The sequence below is a fragment of the Aulonocara stuartgranti genome, assembly GCF_965226115.1.
Source record: "Aulonocara stuartgranti genome assembly, chromosome: 13".
Taxonomy (NCBI): domain Eukaryota; kingdom Metazoa; phylum Chordata; class Actinopteri; order Cichliformes; family Cichlidae; genus Aulonocara; species Aulonocara stuartgranti.
Window position 1 is genome coordinate 33,249,613 of NC_138949.1, and position 20,118 is coordinate 33,269,730.

Sequence of the window (20,118 nt, forward strand, 5' to 3'; positions counted from 1 at the left end):
GGGGAGTGGACAGCTTCTCTGCACTTCTGATGACCCTCTGTAGGCTCTTCTTGTCAGCTGTTGTGCAACTAGCGTACCGCACAGGGATGGCGTGCACCAGCACGCTCTCCATAGTGGCACGGCAGAAGGACAGGAGGTCAGTCTGCAGCCTGTTCCATCTCAGGACCCTCAGAAAATGGAGGCGCTGCTGGGCTTTCATCACCAGGGCTCATGTGTTTGTGGACCAAGATCGGTCCTCAGATATGTGGGTGCCGAGGAACTTAAAGGAGGACACCCTCTCCACACAGTCACCTTTCATGGAGAGGGGAGGGGGATCAGTTCTTGTTCTGCAGAAGTCCATGACCACTTCCTTGGTTTTCTTGGTTTTTAGGGTGAGGTTATTGTAGTTACACCAATCTGACAGCCGCTGGATCTCATCTCTGTAGGCGGTGTCATCATCGTTGGTGATGAGAGGATCCAGTGAAGGACGGCTGTCAACTGGACCGAAGATCAGAGGAACAGGTCTGACGGAGAGATGAACCCACATCTGACGTGTTTGGCTCAGATTATAGTCAGTATGGCTGTTGGAGATATGAATTATTAACACAGAAAGTTCCATCATATTTTGATCTGCCATACAATACCAGCAGCTTCCTGTTCCAGCAAACACACTTCAGTGCAGTGAAAGCACACGTGGATATAATAACACACCGCAGGACACCAACAGTCATGGAAGGGCCTCCACAGAGCCGACCTCAGCCTGACTGAAGCAGTGTGGGATCATCCTGACAGGGACCAGAACAAAGAAGAAGCCTGGAGACGTCATCCCGAGGATGCTGACAGAGCTGCTCACAACAAAGATTCAGTTTCAAGCTTGTTAGAGTTGTACAAACTCGTTCACCTTGTGTGCTGCACTTCTGCGTTTGTACATTTCACTGAATCATTGCAGCATTTTCAAATTTTGACTCAATCATAGTATTTTTTCTGCTTTGTATCACAGTTATTTGGTACTTCTCGGTTTTGTTTTTCAGTTTTAATTCAAATAAATTCTGACAAACACAACAGACTCGTACTTGGAGGATGCAGAGCTGTAACTAAGCTGCAGTCTGCAGTGAGAGCAGCACCAGCTTTGCTTCCTTTCTGTTCTTCTGTGTCTGTATGCATCTTTATATTTTGCAAACATTTCTGGTTTTTATTTGTTTGAAATTGTTTCTAAATTGTTTTTCATTGATTTAAATACTGTGTTTTGCCAGTGAAGCTTTTTGAACCTGTATGTGTGATCTGGGCCACACAAATAAAACTCTAGAGTGGAGCTGTTCTCTCTGTGGACACTGCTGCTGCAGGAGAGGACACTGTGTATAACAGCTGACTCCTTGATGAAGCCACACCAAGCTGTTACAACAGAAACCCAAGCTTGTAAAACAACCACAGCAAACAGACTTTATCTGATAACTATTTTGCTTTAAAAAGTAAAATATTCACTTTTATCTACAGCAGGAAATTAAGGCGGTGGTTCAGCTTCAGCTGTGTGTGTTTCTGCATTTACGAAGAGTCTTTCGTTTGTCCACAAACACACAGCCGCCCAACACGGAGCCAGGATCACCAAGGATCTCATCACAGCCCCTGAAAGTGTGACACAGAGTCCACAGCCGGGGTTTTCTCCTGGTAGAGCGGATTATCGATGGGCTCGCTGTCGCTCTCACTCACCAGGTTCTTCATCCTGCAGGAGAAAGTTTTCACATGCTGTTTCCTCATTATTGAGGATCTCCATCTTCTTTCCTGACTGCTCCCACTCTCCATCATCCTTCTTCCAGAAGTACTCGACAGGCCCATTTTGATCAGTGTCTCCATCACAGCTCAGTCCTCTGAGTTCACGCGACACGCTGGCGGCTGCACGCTCACCTCAGGCTGGGGCACATCTTTGATCTCCACAGTCTGATAAACCAACACTGGACCTGGTTGTTGATCTCCACTGAATACACTCCAGTATCCGCTGCAGTCATGTTGTGGATTTCCAACACCCCGGTGGTCGTGTTCAGGTCTGAGCGGCCTTTAAATCTGCTTTAATATCTCAGAGGAATCGAGCCTTTCACCCACTCAGCCAGCAGGTTTTTACCGTAGGCCCAGGCAGGACTGAGGACCAGTGTGCCACCAACCTTGAAGTATGAGAGAAAAATCTGGGCTCCAGAAGAGTTCAGTGCAGCAAACAGCATGTCCACCAATCAGCACTGAAGTGACAGATGTATGCAAGGGCTTGAACCACTCTCTGCACTGCTGTGTTTCCCTTCAGTGACTGCGGTGAGACCTGTGGCGAAAACTGGAAAGAAGTCAAACCCCAAATTCAAATAGTTATTTTGTTTCTGCTTCAGGGAAACTTTGATGTGCAGCAAAACTTCTCACCTCTGCCTCAAGCTTCCTGGCCAAGCACCCCCTCACACTGAGCCTCACTGACACTGCAGCATGCAACAACCTTAGCAAGAAAAACGTAAACATTTTCACTCAGGAAGACAATTCAACACGCAAAAGGAGCTAACTGAGTTTGCACACTTGTACTCGGGTTTTCACCACTGCATGACAGTGATTTACCAGAAACAGTTGCCTCAGTAAGATATAAGAAGGTGCAGTGTTTGGGCTGAGATGCAGAGCTGCTGTGCACAGCACTGTTACCTTACAGGAGGAAGGGTCGCTGTTCAAACTTCCTGCCGACCTTTCTGTGGAGCATGCACGTTCTTCCACTGTTCAAACACACACGCAGGCTCACTGCAGAGTGTAGATGTCCCTCTGATGACAGATCGAGATCCTCCAGCCCACAGCTTGGGTGATGCTGATCAGTCACAGTGGGTCATGACTGCAGGCTGAGCCGTGCAGAGACGTCATTATAAAGCAAGCTGGCTTCACTTTTCAGACCAAGAAGCAAAGTCCACCTTTTATGTTGTGTGAGACGTGACGGCAGAGGTGTGGACTCGAGTCACATGACTTGGACTCGAGTCAGACTCGAGTCATTAATTTTATGACTTTAGACTTGACTTGAAAAAATGTTGTAAGACTTGTGACTTGACTTGGACTTTTACACCAATGACTTGGGACTTGAATTGGACTTGAACCGGTTTACTTGAAAAGACTTGATATTTTACCCCAAATATAAAATTTAACATGCATATTATATAGAGATTGAAAATGTGACGTCATTCACGGGTAGAACCGCAAAGGATTCTGGGAACTCGTGGCAAGCGGTACTAGCGCACGCAGGCTTTCAATTAAAATCAGTCACACAGCGATAAAAAGAAACACAAAAAATGGCAAGAAGCTGTTGTATTATTAACTGCAATAGCCGGTCGCATGACAGCCACGGGAAGCCGACGGATAAAGAGATCGGTTGTTATCGGATTATGTCGTTGAAGAGAAATTGTTCGAGCCATGTTTCCGAATGGCCTGGATTGCAGCCATTCAAAGATCAAATATAACGTCCCAGAACACTCCAGCTCACAGGTTAGTCTGCTCCAAGCATTTACATGAAGGTCAGTGTTTTTTAGTAGTTAATACGTCATTTTTCTTAACATAATTGGTGATATAGGTTACAAGCAAGTCTGGCGCTGAACAGAAATTGTCGCGCTATGCTCCTTTGTTTATTGTGCATAAATAGTGAATTGTCCTGACACAATATTGCGTTTCGCTTCTGTTATTATGGTACATTGACAAAAACATATACTTTTATTCACAGGGTAAAACAGGTTTTTTGTATCACTAATTGTCCAGTACGATTACAGCATACAGTATTATTGTCACTGCTACATTTCTGTGATGCTACCAGAAATTATTTCCACTACTAATTAATTACCGTTGAGCTCAAAGGTTATATTAATAAACGGTTAAGGAATGTGTATTTATGACGACGATTTGTGAGACTGGTAAACTTATGATACGTACGATGGTCTTTACTTTCTACACGGTGCATTTCAAGGTCCTGTACCCATCCGTCGGTAAACTGTACCTGGGCTTGTTGCAGTGACCTGAAGTTACTAAACTTCATGAGTGTATGCGCTCACTCCAAGAACCGTATGCTTATAAATATGCTACAATGAGATAGCTGACTTCATCTAACTAGCAAATGTTGTCCAGGCTACGTTGGTGATGCAGTTTTTTTTAATATGTATGATATTTTTGTCATGCGATTTTAAAGCCGGTCCTACAACCGCATCCAAGAATAACATGCAGCTTATCTCAGAACTGTCGGTGAAAATTATTCTTGGAGCTAAGTTTAATTGAGCTGCATTTTAAAGAGGTGCAATTTCACAATTTGTGTATATTTTCTAAGTTCACTATTTTGTCATGTGTTGAGAAAAACACAGATTTTAAAATCACATGGTCTAATATTTACATTTAGCATAACTGCAACATTTTTTTTTCGTTTTTTTTTTTAAAGACTCGAAAGGACTTGAAATTCAAAGTTTCAGACTTGTGACTTGACTCGGACTTTTACACCAGTGACTTGAGACTCGACTCTGACTTGCCTGACATTACTTGAGACTTGACTTGAGACTTGAGGATAAAGACTTGAGACTTACTTGAGACTTGCAAAACAATGACTTGGTCCCACCTCTGCGTGACGGCATCATGACTCACTGCCCTCTGGCTGGTATAACGTCTTCATGGTGGATTTGGGAAATAAACGGGCTTTTACATACTGTGTGTGGACAAATAAGTGGCTCCCACAGCCCAGTACCACATAATTGGCTTTAAAACCTGTGGACTGGCTTCAGTAATCAAGTGCATGTTTGCTCCCCTCAGCATCAGCAGTAATGGCACTTTGAGCTTTCCAGTCTGACAAACTTCATCATCACTTGTTGTTTTCCAGTCTCATCTGGGACTTCAGCACTTTCAGACCGTTTGCTGTCCTCTTCCAACACTGGCTCACAGCGCCACCCTGTGGTATTGGATGATATTACACAGAAGTAGATGGTGAATGGTTGGCTTTTCTACTCTCGTAGCGCTTTGCCCAACGTGCCTCATTCACACCCGTTTTTTCTCTGTGTTTTCTATGTAAGTACTTTCTATCTCACATACATGCACAGTATGCAGCATCACAGCTGCTGGTAGCATTCTCCTGTAAGCTACTTTGCAGTGAGTATCTTATAACATACCTGTCTATTCTAATACGTCATATTTTGGAGGGTTTTCAGGTGGTGTTTTTTTAATGCTGTGTCTGTACGCGTCTTTTTCCACATTTTACTGAACACTAAATGTAGTTTATAATTGAACACTCTAATATTAGCCATCCAAGCTGAAATATAAAGAGTGCACACAGCTGTGCATGGTGTTGTGATGACACATGTCAGGAGCCTTTGTCTTGTATGTGCTGTAGGTCTTTGTAGTCCTGCAGTAAAGCTGCTTTGAGCCCACGTCCTGCTAATCGGGTCCTAATCCTGCCTCCCTCACACAGCTACAGCTGCTCTGGCTTTTGCTCTCCCAACATTTCAGAATTAGAACAGATAAACAGATAAAGTTATTTCCCAGAGAAGCTTCCCAATAACACACACACACACACACACACACACACACACACACACACACACACACACACACACACACACACACACTTGTGTTTCTGCTGCTGAATCTGCTTTACAAATGCAAGAAGGCTCACAGGCAGCTCGTCCCCCTGCAAGACAACTAAAACAGAAAACCTAAACTGGGAGGAACTGGGATGATGACGGACCCTCCTCATGAATACAGAAGAGACAAGACACTTTCAAAATAAAACAGGAAACATGAAAAACACTGAGAAGTCTAAACACAACAAACGATTAATTATTTACAAGATACAAAACTCAAAAACAGGACCCAGAACCACAACAGCTTTAAAACTACAAACAAGCCACCAGGAAGCTCACCCCCTGCTTGTATCCATCATCACCCAGAGCTCATGACTACAGGTGAGGGTCGGAAACAGATCAGCAGGTATCTTTTTCCCTTCAGTGCTTCCTGTGGTTTCCTTCAGTAGATGTGTGGTGAGCCTCATCATGAAAACATTTGTGAAGGGGAAGTCCCAAAAACCTTTTTATAATCCCTCTGAACCACTGAAGGCTGATGTCAGAGCCTTGACTGACCGCCATGAGATAACAGCCCCGCTTTAAAGACCCACATTAGGAAGTCTGAGCAGTGGTGGAGACAGAAGTCACAGCTTCGTCACCTCGAACTCCTCAGGATCCTCCTGAAGAAGTTCAAGAACTTAAGAAGAAAAATGGAGCTCAAAAATCTAGTTTTGCACTTTTTTAAATAAATGTGGCAGGTCTCACTGAGCATGTGCAGTGTGAGCGTTATCTTTCAATCTTGTTTCTGATTGGAGGAAAAAGACTGGTTGCAAATGTTTCCAGGTGTTGCTTTAGTCAAATTTTTAAAAGCCATAATGATGTTAGACTGCATCACAAAGCATTTCTCTTCAATCATCGATTTTTTTATCAAACTTGATTCTGTTTGATGAAGCAAAGACGCTGGAGGCAGAGACGATGAACAAACGTCAGCTTTTAATACTTACTGTTAAAGAGGGGAAACAGACAAATACAAATACTGTAAAAGGCACAAGAACAGAGAAAACTACAAACATGGCAGACCATGGCCATGACAGCCTGGTGATTATCACTGCTATAGAAAATAAGCAGAACAGTTTTATGAGCAAATAAATGTGAACTTTCAGGACTGACGTGCTTTAGTCTTCACCAGGAAACCAAAGGTGATGGTCAACATTAAACTGCATCATTATGACCTTTTCTGTGTTTACAGACACAGACAGAAGGAAGTTTCTGGCACAAAAAGTAGACGACGGCAACAAAGAGCGCCACGATCGCCAGAGATCTCATTACAGCACCTAAAACTATAATCCAGTGTCCACAGTCTGCAGGTTTTATTTGGAAGAGTGGATTAAAGAGAGGTTTGCTTTCTCTCTCACTCACTCGATTCTTCATCCTGCAGGAGAAAGTTGGGACACGCTGTGTTTCCTCATTATTGATGATCTCCATGTTCGTTCCTGACTGCTTCCACTCTCCATCTCCGATCTTCCAGAAATACTCGACAGGCCCAGCAGCGCTGACGTCTCCGTCACAGCTCAGCGTGCAGCTCTCTGAGGTTGAGTTACACAACAGCGGCATCACACTCACCTCAGGCTGAGGCACTGCTTCGACCGCCACTGTCTTATAAACCTGACTCTGGACCTGGTTGTTGATCTCCACTGAATACACTCCAGTGTCCGCTGCAGTCATGTCCCTGATCTCCAACACTCCTGTGTCAGTGTTCAGAGTGGTTCTGCCAATAAACTTGCTGTAATATGTCAGAGGAATCTGGTCTTTCACCCACTCAGCCAGCAGGTTCTTGCCGTATTTCCACACGACGCTGTAGATCTGTTCAGAGACCGGCTGAGGGCTGAGCTGGAGTGTGTCACCAACTTTGAAGTACTTCACAGTCTGATCCTGAGAGAAGCTGGTTGCAGCTAAGAGCAGCACAGCCAGGAGCCAGAAACCAGCCGACGTCTCCATGTTCACAGATCAGTGCAGAAGTGAGTCTTTGCAGCAGTCTTAAAGCTTCCTTTTCTCTAATCTTTGTGGTTTTCTTTTGTGGGAAGCATGATCATGAAAACAGTTGTGACAAGGAAGTCAGCCCAGTGCATAACACACATGAGGACATGAATATAGTGTCTGTGATTATATGAAGAAGTAGACTGAGTAAGCTGACTGCCCCGCTGTAAATGTTCCTGTCTGGTGCCAATCCCGAATTCACAAACCAGATTAAGTTCTACTGGTTGTAAAAGTGGATAGAAGGTAATTTGGTGTTTGTTGCATGTTCCTTTACATCAGTGTGTTTGTGGTGGGGTGTGACTTTTGGCTCTTTGGTACTACAGTGTTTTTAAACTCCAGGAAATCCCAATCCTGAGGGCTGTTCAAACAAACAGCAGGAGTTATTAGATCAGGTCTTGGTCGAGTTGTGTTCAGATAACAACTTCCAGATTCGATCCAGAGATGTTTGGCATGAAGCAGTGTTCACGGTTTCAGAATAAGCTGTCAGTAACCTTGATGACCTGCTGGAGTTAACCAGGTGTTTGAACAAAAGTCTAATAAAAGATTTTATTCCTGTGCTCAGAGCAGGCAGCAGAGCAGATACACAGACAGATGCTGGTGGTCAGTCCAGAGATACTGAGAGGTTTGAGGACCACAGTGTCGCCAACCTTAAAGCACTTCTTTACAGACTGAGAGAAGCTGGTTAAGCTGATGTCTCCATGTTCACAGATCAGTGCAGAAGTAACAGCAGCGTCAGAGGTCCTGCACCCTGTTCCTGTTTTTTAAGCCAGGAAGAGAGGACGCTCCTAAATAAAAACCAGTTCATGAGCAAATCTGTTCCCAGGTCTAAAATGTACTTAAGAACCACATTATACGTCCAGCTGTTTATCCTTTCCAGGTTCGCAGGGAGCATAGACACAGACAGCCACTCACACACAGTTTCTACTAACTGCATGCGTGTCTGGAGTACCCGGAGAGAACCCACGCAAACACGGGGAGAACATGCAAACTCCACATAGAAAGACCCTGGCCTGGTGGAGGAATCGAACTCAGGACCTTCTTGCTGTGAGGCAACAGTGCTAACCACCCATACACGTATAACCACTGGTTAATTACATTATCACATGGCTGCAGGGACCCCACAGCACAAGCATACTTCCAGTTTATTATAAGACTGTGTTGTACATTGTTATATAAAGAGATTTTCTTATTGGTAAAAAAAACTGCAAGAAGTCAAAGCAAAGGCAGAACACGGCACATGTTTAAAGAAGGAAGGTTTATTCATTGAAATTAGTTATTATTAAAATAGACATCATTTTTTTACACATGCTCAAAGCAGCACATCAGCCCGATCTCACACAGAACTGTCATGATGTTAAACAGAAGCTGTCACTTCAGCTCTGTGGGAAATCATAATGAAGCAGTTCACTATGTTGTAGATTCAAGCTGCGCTTCATATGTTTGGCCACCAGATGTCACCAAAGAGCGCTGTGTTGACAAGCTTCGAATAATGAACCGTTTTTCAGCTTCAGAAAGGAAATTGTTTTAGACACATTTTTTGCCAGTGAAGCTGTTTGAACCTGTAGGTGTGATCTGGGCCACACAAATAAAACTCTAGAGTGGAGCTGTTCTCTCTCTGAGGACACTGTTAAATCAGGAGAGGACACTTTGTGTTTAACAGCTGACTCCTCGATGAAGCCAAACCAAGCTGTTACAACAGAAACCCAAGCTTGTAAAAACCACCACAGCAAACAGTCTGCACAGGACAGACCAAAATGAGCTTTATCTGATAATTATTACAACAGAATTATTGAACGTCAGCTTTAAAAGGCAAAATATTATCAACACACTACACCAGGAAATTAAGGCGGTGGTTCAGCTTCAGCTGTGTGTGTTTGTGCATTTACGAAGAGTCTTTCGTTTTGTCCACAAACACACAGCCGCCCAACACGGAGTCAGGATCGCCAAGGATCTCATCACAGCACCTGAAAGTGTGACACAGAGTCCACAGTCGGGGGTTTTCTCCTGGTAGAGCGGATTATCGATGGGCTCGCTGTCGCTCTCACTCACCAGGTTCTTCATCCTGCAGGAGAAAGTTTTCACACGCTGTGTTTCGCCATCATTCAGGATCTCCATCTCCTTTCCTGACTGATCCCACTCTCCTTCATCCTTCTTCCAGAAGTACTCGACAGGCCCGGCTTTGTTAATGACTCCGTCACACACCAGTTTACAGCTCTCTGAGGTTGAATTACACAACAGCGGCGTCACTTTCACCCCAGGCTGGGGCACTGCTTCGATCTCCACAATCTGATATACCTGACTCTGGACTTGGTTGTTGATCTCATTTCATTTCATTTCATTTCATTTTTATTTATTTCACACTTGGTACTACTGAATACAGTCTAGTGTCCGCCGCAGTCATGTCCCTGATCTCCAACACTCCTGTGCCAGTGTTCACAGTGGTTCGGCCTTTAAACTTGCTGTAATATGTCAGAGGAATCTGGTCTTTCGCCCACTCAGCCAGCAGGTTCTTGCCGTATTTCCACACGACGTTGTAGATCTGTTCAGAGACCGGCTGAGGGCTGAGCTGAAGTGTGTCACCAACTTTGAAGTACTTCACAGTCTGATCCTGAGAGAAGCTGGTTGCAGCTAAGAGCAGCACAGCCAGGAGCCAGAAACCAGCCGACGTCTCCATGTTCACAGATCAGTGAAGTGACACAAACTATTCGACGGTGTTACTCTTTTACTTTTCTCTACTCTTTGTGGTTTACTAAGTGAGTGCAGTGAGTGTCATAGCTGTGAAAAGGAAACCAGCACAGCGCATAACACACATGAGAGTATGAATGTAGCCTCTGCTTTTCATGAGATATTAAACATTTCCTACTAAACATTAATCATTATGGCTAAAAAAAATAGGTATTTATTTGGTTAGCTGCAGGTTTTCCAGTGTTTTAATCTTATAATTGAACATGCATGATCAAAGTATTTTCACCTCCTGTACTCGAGTCATGATCATGTTTATTAGCTTTATAATTCAGTCTGGGCTGCAGCTCAGACTTCCTCCTTCTAAAGTCGACCACCAGCTCTTTTGTCTTGCTGGTATTGAGGTCCGAGGTGTTGTCTGCACACCAATCCAACAGCCTCTGAAGCTTTTGTGTCTGATGCAAAAAAAAAAAAAAGAGTAGACCACCAGGGAAACTGGCAGCATCACCGAGGATCTCGTCACAGCAACTGAAACTGAAAGTGGACACTGTGGATTATTCTCCAGGTGTCTTTCTCACATTCTCAGTTCTTCATTCTGCAGTAAGTAAGAAAAGACAGACAGAGTCAGACTCCTGCAGTATCTGAAGTGCTCTCAGATGATTTCTCCTCTCAGGGTGAGTAGGCAGCATTTTTAACATGCTGTATTTTATACAAATTGAAGATCGCCACATCTCCTCCCACTCTCCATCTGGTTGAGAGAAGCTGGTTGCAGCTAAGAGCAGCACAGCCAGGATCCAGAAACCAGCCGATGTCTTCATGTTCACAGATCAGTGCAGAAGTGACTGCAAACCACGTTTCAGAGGTCCTACACCCTTTTCCTGTCATGTAAAGGAGGAAGAGGATTTCCTTATTAACACAAATCCCACTGCACTCACTGTGGGATCTTTCAGTCTGATCATGAAAACACTTGTGCAAAGACGTCAGCCGGGTGCTGTTTCAAATATACATTTGTTTTTCCATTTTTATTTATATGTTAGTTTATAACCTCAGTTTTTAGAGATAAAATAAAACAGGAAGTACCATGTTTTCCACACTATAAGGCGCACTTAAAATCCTTTAATTTTCTCAAAAATTGACAGCGCGCCTTATGCATGAATTCTGTTTGTGCTTACTGACCTTGAACCGATTTTATGTGCTACACGGCTCTCAAAAATCTGTTAAAAAATGTTTTAGTACGACTTTGATAAGCTACAAAGCCGCACCGCTGGATGGGTTGTTGGAGCATTACGGCTACCGAAGTCAGGAGCCTCGCGGAGTAATCTGGGGCTTCAGGTCCCAAAGTCAAACGATCACTGCAGCATCACTGAGAGTTAAAAACTGTCTTAATTCTTTCATCTTTAATAAAATGATCAGTGTTGCTGCTTTACCAGGTGTAACAATTAAGTTTAACATCCAGGCATCCATGAAAACAAAATTTATCAAATTTAAAGGAGTAAGAGGTTAGCAGGAAGTTAGCTCGCTAGTTTCCGAGTCAACACGATATAGCATGTTCTGACTGAGAGATTTGTGAAAAAATTCAAACGTACAGATGGTTAGGGACAAATGTAATCTCATGGCAGGATGCTGTAAACAGACCAAACTTCAGTCAGGAGAACAACTGAGATAATCCCTCCACAATACGAGGTTAGTCATTCATATACTGCAACAACATGGGAATAGAGCAGCTGCGAAAAAATTCAACATTAGTGAAGTGGAGGAAGCAAGAAGAATGAGTTGAGCAAAGTTTGACTTATCTGACTGTTTTGTTTCGCTTAATTAAGGGCGATCGTGGCTCAAGAGTTGGGCGTTCGCCTTGTAATCAGAAGGTTGCCGGTTCGAGCATATACATACATTAAAAAATTCCCCTACTAACCCACACTTTAAGGTTTTAAAGTTGCTTGTAAGGGGAGAGCAAGAAGAAGTTTGAACCAGCCTTGAGGCCCTGCTGCAGGAACAGTGTAAAAATGCCACCACAAAGGAGCCAGCAAAGAAAGATCGTCCTCCTCTCTTCATTGTCTTCAGACTCAGATGAGGAAGCTCTGCGTAACGGGGCCCTGAGTTTGTACAGAGCAGAATCCACCATCAGCGACACAGACTGCCCGCTGCAGTGGTGGTCCAGTCGAACAGAGACCACCCACAGCTGTCTGTCCTGGCCTGTAAGTATCTGATTAGTCCTGCCACTTCTGTCCCATGTGACAGACTCTTCTCACTTACAGGTCACATAGTAACAAAAAAGAGCTGCCCTGAAAATGTGAACAGGCTAGTTTGTCTAAGTAACTGTCTGAAAGACATGGAGAGTAAATAAGCATGGGAGATATTGTGAGTCCAATGGGTTTGTTATTCTTTGCACTAAAATGTTCGATGATCACACTGTTTTATACGGTGGCCCTGAGAGGCCAAACAGACTGCAACTTGAGAAAACACCAGCACTAAGAAAAACGCAGCAAAAGCACACAAAACACAACGGAAATAGGAAAAAACAGATTTCCAAAAGCACAAGGGAAGTGTTTCTGGAACAGTCAGTGGTTGTTGATCAATGGTCATGAGAATTTGCATAATTAAGACTAAGGAACTGGCCTCCCAGCCCATTGTTCCCTCAGTGGGCTGGTTTCAGTCATCATGCAAATGTACTGTTTATAAGATTGAAACCTGCAGTCAGCTGAGACTAAAGAAGTCACCTGGATGAGTGACCAAACGTTTCTCCCACAAAACGCTACGTCCAGATGAACAGAATCAACTTTTGGAGATTTACTTTCCTGGATGATTGAGCGTGCATCAAGATACTTTAATAAATGTTTGATGGCTAGGTGTGCAGTTCCTGCTTTAATGCATGTTTGTATTTTCTTCTATTTGATCTCAAAAAGCTCCTAAAACAGTCAGTGATCCCTGTTGACCTCCCTCGGCTTTTATTACCGCTAATCATTTATTTAAGCTCAGTTTTTAAAACCTTAGGATGTAACTACAGCCCAGCCCATGCAGCAGTATATGAATGACTAACATCGTAGTCATTCATATACTGCTATTAAAGTGTCTTGTGCCTCACTACGGCACAAGACACTTTAACACCCACTCACACAATGTACAGTCTCAGATTTTCTTATATTTCCAGATTGTTTTATTTTATTTTAGTTACTTAATCTATAGAATCCACTCACTTACTATAATGTCCTCCTTGTATATGTTCACTTACTGTATATAATGTTCTCTTTTTGCACCGTCGAGGAGCATTGTGTTGTACTCGTATAACTACGCATGTGACAAATAAAGAATCTTGGGTCTTGAATGAAGCTGACTAACATGAGGAAATCTCTCTTCTAACATGTTTATGGTCAGCGATAAAACTTTAAATTGGAAATGCTCACACAAAGCAGAGTTTTTCTGCAAATCGAAGCATTTTATTCCAGTAAAGTGGAAATTAAAGAAATCTATGAAAGTCAGAGTGGTACGGCTCATCAGGACCGAACAATGAACAATCATTTTAAAAACATGAAATAATTAAAGATAAATAATTACTTTCTAATTACTTTCTAAACACGATCTGTATAAGAGTTGCAGGAAGAAAGGACACTTCAGGCAAGAATCATTTTTCAAAGGTGAGTTTTAAATGCAAAGTTCAAAGAAATAAAAAATCATGGAAAATATTGAACCCTGAAGGCACTTCACAGAAAATATAAATAAAGACAGAGATGAAAAAAAACAGTCTGACACAAGAAAGTCAGACATATAAAACCACAGACCTGAGGGGGCGAAACTAACTCGGCGCTACGAACACGAAGGACGGAAAACTGACAAAAACAGGAAGTGAAAACATCAAAGGTGCAGAAAACACAAATCACCATAATGAGTAATGATGAAAGAGGAACTAATATATCAATGACAAGTGCAGACAAGGGAGATACAAAAACTCTAAAAAAGACAAGAAATGATTTAAAGAAAAACTACAAACATGGCCGACCATGATGATCATTAGTGTGGAAATAAAGCAGAAACGTTTTACAAGCTAACAAACATCAACTTTGGTTTAAGGAGAGCAGATAGGCTTTAATCTTCATCAGGAAATCAAAGCAGATACTCGACTTTAAACTGCATCATCATCATCATCACTTTTACTGCATTTACAGACGTGGAGCGTCTCTCGTTTCTGCCTCAACAGGTGGACGACCACAAAGACCCCCGCGACCCCAGAGGTCACAGCGCCTAAACTCCATTTGTAATCTGGGCCTTTGTTAGCGGTTCACTCTCTGTATCGTCACTGACCGTCATCGGTGATGATGAAGATGGAAAGGAAGGCATTTGGAAGAGTGGGTTAGGGAGAGGTTTGCTGTCTCTCGCACTCACTGGATTCTTCATCCTGCAGATGAAATTCGTAACACGCTGTGTTTCCTCATTATTGATGATCTCCATGTTCGTTCCTGACTGCTTCCACTCTCCGTCTCCGATCTTCCAGGAATACTCGACAGGCCCAGCAGCGCTGACGTCTCCGTCACAGCTCAGTGTGCAGCTCTCTGAGGTTGAGTTACACAACAGCGGCATCACACTCACCTCAGGCTGAGGCACTGCTTCGACCGCCACTGTCTTATAAACCTGACTCTGGACCTGGTTGTTGATCTCCACTGAATACACTCCAGTGTCCGCTGCAGTCATGTCCCTGATCTCCAACACTCCTGTGTCAGTGTTCAGAGTGGTTCGGCCTTTAAACGAGATGTGATCTCTCAGCTCAATCAAGTCTTTCACCCACTCAGCCAGCAGGTATTCATCACAATACCACACGATGCTGGTGATCTTTTCAGAAACCGGCTGAGGGCTGAGCTGAAGCGTGTTGCCATCCTCAAAGTACTTCTTTACAATCTGATCCTGAGAGAAGCTGGATGCAGCCAAGAGCAGCACAGCCAGGAGCCAGAAACCAGCCGAGAGCTTCATGTTCACAGATCAGTGCAGGAGTGACAGCAAACCACGTGTCAGAGGTCTCAAACCCTTTTCCTCTTCCGTACAGCCTGTGGTTTCCTACACTGAGCGCAGTCTCAGTCTTTGCTGATTCCAGGATGTTCCTCCCACAGTTTTGCCAAAATGACCCAAATGCAGCGAGCAGACAAAGTAAACACAACGAAGTTTTAATTAAAGTGAATCTAAAAGATCCTGAACAAACTCCTGAACAGACAACAACAAACAAAAGAAGTAAACAAAGAGCAAAGCACAACAGGAAGTGACTAAACAGCAGAGCACAGAACCAAAGACAACAACTTAATGATGAGAGATAAGAAGACACCAGGAAGGCCAATGAAGGACATGCAAGAAGTCTAAACACAATACTCTCTGTTAGAGAACTCCCAGTAATCAGTTAGATATGTGTGTATGATGACATATGGATACATATGAAGATTACTGTTAATCTAGAACAGAGATGGGCAGTAACGCGTTACTTGTAACGCGTTACTGTAATCTGATTACTTTTTTCAAGTAACGAGTAAAGTAAGGGATTACTATTGCAAAATCGGTAATTAGATTACCGTTACTTTCCCGTAGGAACGCTGCGTTACTGCGTTACTAAAACCGTGATTTTTTTTGCGAGAATGTCTCATGACAGTGACGTAAGCAAGTGCTATGTTGGTGACAGCAGCTGTGTGCAGATCAACAATGGATCATATATCGAGTGCAGAGAGAGTATGAGCGTGCAGCGTTTAAAGTGTGGAAGTACTGACCTTACTTTGAGTTTGATTCCATAAAAAGTGACAAAAACATTAGTGTCCGCTGTGCGTGGGAAGAAAACTTCTTTTTACAGCGAAAAAAACCCCTAAACTTCCGAGCAAGCACCGAGTAGCTACGACGTAATGGGAAACTCACAGAGACACTCGCGCGGATTCTTCAACTGACCGCAGCACACCTGCACCAGGGTAAACCTCCGCCTACCCTGCTCCTGCTTTACAGGTGAAAATAGAGCAAAAGGACCGCTGAGTCTTTGACTTTATTTATTTTCTGCTGTGTTTTACTTGCATCTGTTTGAAAGAGTGAGTGAAAACACAAAAAATATTTTATTTTATGTGCTGGAATGTGCAGAAAATAGGTTTAAATGTTAAACTAATTTATTCAAGTCAGAGAATGTTGCATATAATTAAATGTTTTGCTTGATGCATAAAGTTAAAAGATTAAAACTGATAAAACAAGTTTTAAAAAGGGACTTTTCCATTTGATTACATTTTGTATGATGGATTATGTAGAAAAAGTAGAATTGGGCTGAAAGATCTATCACTTTATCACCTCTTCAGGTTGTAAATCGTGTTTTTAAAAAGTAACTAAGTAACTAAGTAACTAAGTAATTAATTACTTTTGAAAATAAGTAATCAGTAAAGTAACGGGATTACTTTTTTGGGGGAGTAATCAGTAATTAGTTACTGATTACTTTTTTCAAGTAACTTGACCAACACTGATCTAGAATAATCATAGAAACAAATGATAACAAAACTCAGTCTAAACAAACTCCAAACTCTCCAGAAGTTTATCAACAACTTCATGTCTAATTAATTTATGTTTTTGCTTTAAACTCCAAATAAAGATAGAAAACATCACATATCTGTGACATGGTAGCCAAACACATCTACATTAGATATAACTGAGAGTCTGATCACCAGCCAGGCAGCTGCTGCTGGTCGCTGTTCATTATTGTTTCAGAGCCAGAGTTCAGCCAGAGTGATTATTCTGAGCAACACCCGCTCAGCAGCTTTCCTGGAGCTGTCAGCAGAGTGCAGGCGTCAACTTTAACTCGGGTTTGATGTTTCTGGTCGAGACAAAGTTTCATCATCAAGTTCGTCGTCACTTCCTCCTCTCCTTTAGCAGCTGTCTCCATCACTCAGAGCTTCTCTGAAGTTCACTCGTTTGCTGTCCCGGTGATCAGGATGTCCTCTCCTTACACCGACTCACTGCTTTATCATCCAATCCAATAATATATATAATCCAATCTGTGCAAATGATTCCAATAATGCTGAGACAGTCGGGGGGGGACCCTGAGGACAGCGCGCTCTCAGAATCACTCAAGTCAAATCTAACAGGTGATATTTAGTTTATTTCAGAGTTTTATTTGTTCCAGTTTGGCTGAAACTAAAGTTGTTTCATTCGGCCAAATATAGAAAGAGGAAACAAACTTACGCCGACCAGCACGAGGAAATCTCTCTTATAACGTGTTTGCCTTTACTGATAAAACTCGCTGAAGTCTTGGAAAGCTGCTGCCTTTTCTCACTTCCATGTGAAACAGTTACTGTGACTATTAACAGTAACTCATCTATCAGTCAGACGTGGCAAAAGCACAGACATCCTGTATCTAAGTAGAAGTATAGATAATACCATTAATAAATTCTCCAGCAAAAGTTGAAGTACTGATTAAACTTCTTTACTCGAGTAGTTAAAAAGTACAGGCTCTGAAATGTACTTAAAGTAAAAAGTAGCTCTTTGGACGTTTCTACCATCTATCTTTGTGCAAAGCTAACTGTTAACTATTAATTATAATAATAATATAATATTAAGAGATGGTAAATGGACTGATTCTTATACAGCGCTTTTCTCCTCTCCTGGAGTACTCAAAGCGCTCTATACAACATGCCTCATTCACCCACAACCTAAACTACATTCACACTCCGATGGACGCATCGGAGGGCAGCTCGGGTTAGTATCTTGTCCAAGGATATTTGGCATGCAGACTGGGGGAGCCAAGGATCGAACCACCAACCTTCCGATCAGTAGCTGATCTGCACGACCACCTGAGCCAGAGATCGAGATACAACTTTTATTTCAGTCTAAATTTTAATTCTAATAAAGGAGCTGAGCATGAACCGGTTAAGTAGAACATGAGGAGAGAGAAAAAAGGATTATAAAACATATCTTGTTTTCCTGACTTTACCTCTAAACAGGAAAGTGGGTACAGCCAGAGATTAAAATGGGCGTCTATCACAGTGCAGCAAACTAACCTGTTCATCCTGCAGAGGATTTTATGTAAGCGGTAAATAACACAGCTGCTCTACCTCAGTTTGATCTGCATGTTTCAGAAAAAGAAAAAAATACTGTCACGTGTACAAACAAAACATGAGGATTTACATGTGAGCTTTATATGAGCAGTCCTTCGCTTTAACTCTTCTTCCGACGATATGAAGAGCGGACAATGGACTGAATACAGTCCATTGTCCCCCAAAGTCATGTCCCTGATCTCCAACACTCCTGTGCCAGTGTGCAGAGTGGTTCCGACTTTAAACTTGCTGTAATATGTCAGATCAATCAAGCCTTTCTCCCACTCAGCCAGCAGGTTTTTATCGTATTTCCACACGATGCTGTAGATCGGTCCAGAGACCTGTTGAGGGTTGAGGACCACAGTGTCACCAACCTTGAAGTACTTCTCTACAGTCTGAGCCTGAGAGAAGCTGGATGCAGCCAAGAGCAGCACAGCCAGGAGCCGGAAACCAGCCGATGTCTCCATGTTCACAGATCAGTGCAGGAGTGACAAAAACCACGTTTCAGAGGTCTTAAAACTGTTTCCTTTTTGAACATCCTGTGGTTGCAGCACAAATATGTTAAATATGTTAATACGTTAACATTTCTGTTCTGCAGTGTTAGTCAGTGAGTGACTGGCTGCTCCAGTATGGGATCAGAACGATGCCACCTTATCCCACAGTCCAGCCAATGATGGGATTCACATTCTATACACAGCTAATCCACGTGGTTGACAGGCTGTGACAGCGTCCTTATGTGCCGACACCGGTGTTGATGTGGAGTGAAGCCACGTTAATGACAACGTGTACAACCATTGGAGATGTGAGCAGGACAGACGGAACAATTGACGGAAACAGTGTGGACTTTATACCAGTTTTTAAATTGTGTTGATCGGCCACGTAAAACCAGAGTTATGATAAAATATCTGCAGTGTTTGGTTTCCTTCCTGAATACTGTCGTTGTTTATATTTACTGCAGGAAGAAACGGTAAAAACGGCGTTTTATAAGGAAAACGCTCGAAATCACTCCGCCTGTGAGCAAAGACAGCCCCCCTCCAGCCTTTCCTATTGGTGGAAAAATGTACCATGTGGACCAATCAAAACATGATATGGCAACATGGCATTTAGATGTTTAGGAAGGGGGAAGTTTTAGGAGTGACGGTGGTTTTGAGATGTGAGAGATTTGCGACGTTTAGCACAAGTCGTGTGTAGTGAGTGTGTAGTTATTGTGTAGTTAGTGTGTAGTTAGTGTGTAGTGTAGTCAGTAGTTTTGTTGTGTGTCAGAACAATGAGGCGCCTGCTGAGTGTTACAGGTGTTACAGCAGTGACACATCTGCTGCTGTCAGGCCTGCAGGTATCAGGCTGTTGTTCTCCTTCATCTCATAGTGGACAGAAATTTTTTGGAGTGGCACAAATAATTTGTGTGGCATCAGATTTGATGCAGAACAGCTGATTGTTCTGTAAATAGTTTGAAATGTTTGTTTAAAAAAACGCCTTGGCTGCATTTTTAGGTAAACAGCTGCAAAACACTTTGTTTGCATAACTCAGTTACTTTTTTGAAGAAGTAACTATATAGTTAATTTCCCAGCATTGGTCATTATTTACTGTATTTTGCAGACAGAGAGTTACAGACTCTCTCCCAGACTCAGACTCATCATACAAGTCAGAGCTTTATTGGAGTTCAGGTTATTTTTCCTTCCAATAGTGTTAACATGCTACAGGTCATGAACAAGATTTGTTTACATTTTCATTGTAACTGGGCTAAAGCAGTTAATTAAAAGTCGTCTAACATAAATGCTGTAATTTGATTATTTTAATAAACATGTGACTTGGATGGATTCGATGCTGCCGTGACCACAGTGCACACGTCTGCTGTCGCT

General features: G+C 42.7%; 3 protein-coding genes across 3 annotated transcripts; all 3 read right to left on the reverse strand.

Moving 5' to 3' along the window:
* Nucleotides 1-6,567: 6,567 nt before the first annotated feature.
* LOC309720859 (uncharacterized protein) lies at nucleotides 6,568-7,508 on the reverse strand (the record flags this gene model as incomplete). The annotated part of the gene is made up of 1 exon (XM_082558054.1): nucleotides 6,568-7,508. The coding sequence occupies one exon, from the start codon at nucleotides 7,506-7,508 to the stop codon at nucleotides 6,723-6,725; it is 786 nt and encodes a 261-aa protein (XP_082414180.1). The 3' UTR covers nucleotides 6,568-6,722.
* A 1,352-nt stretch (nucleotides 7,509-8,860) lies between these two features.
* LOC309720794 (uncharacterized protein) lies at nucleotides 8,861-10,269 on the reverse strand. The gene is made up of 2 exons (XM_082557968.1): nucleotides 9,919-10,269; nucleotides 8,861-9,866 (listed from the first exon to the last, which is right to left on the reverse strand). Exons 1-2 carry the CDS (start codon nucleotides 10,219-10,221, stop codon nucleotides 9,408-9,410), a joined length of 762 nt encoding a protein of 253 aa, XP_082414094.1. The 5' UTR covers nucleotides 10,222-10,269; the 3' UTR covers nucleotides 8,861-9,407.
* Nucleotides 10,270-13,847: 3,578 nt separating this feature from the next.
* On the reverse strand, nucleotides 13,848-18,726 carry LOC309720805 (lymphocyte function-associated antigen 3-like; the record flags this gene model as incomplete). The annotated part of the gene is made up of 2 exons (XM_082557977.1): nucleotides 13,848-14,960; nucleotides 18,499-18,726. The coding sequence occupies 2 exons, from the start codon at nucleotides 18,724-18,726 to the stop codon at nucleotides 14,466-14,468; spliced, it is 723 nt and encodes a 240-aa protein (XP_082414103.1). The 3' UTR covers nucleotides 13,848-14,465.
* Between the last annotated feature and the right edge of the window lie 1,392 nt (nucleotides 18,727-20,118).

Excerpts from the sequence above, each read along its gene's own strand:
- LOC309720794 (XM_082557968.1), bottom strand. The coding sequence starts at position 10,221 with ATGGAGACGTCGGCTGGTTTCTGGCTCCTGGCTGTGCTGCTCTTAGCT. Across the intron at positions 9,867-9,918 it reads CGGACACTAGACTGTATTCA|ATCAACAACCAAGTCCAGAG; the intron begins GTAGTACCAAGT and ends AAATGAAATGAG.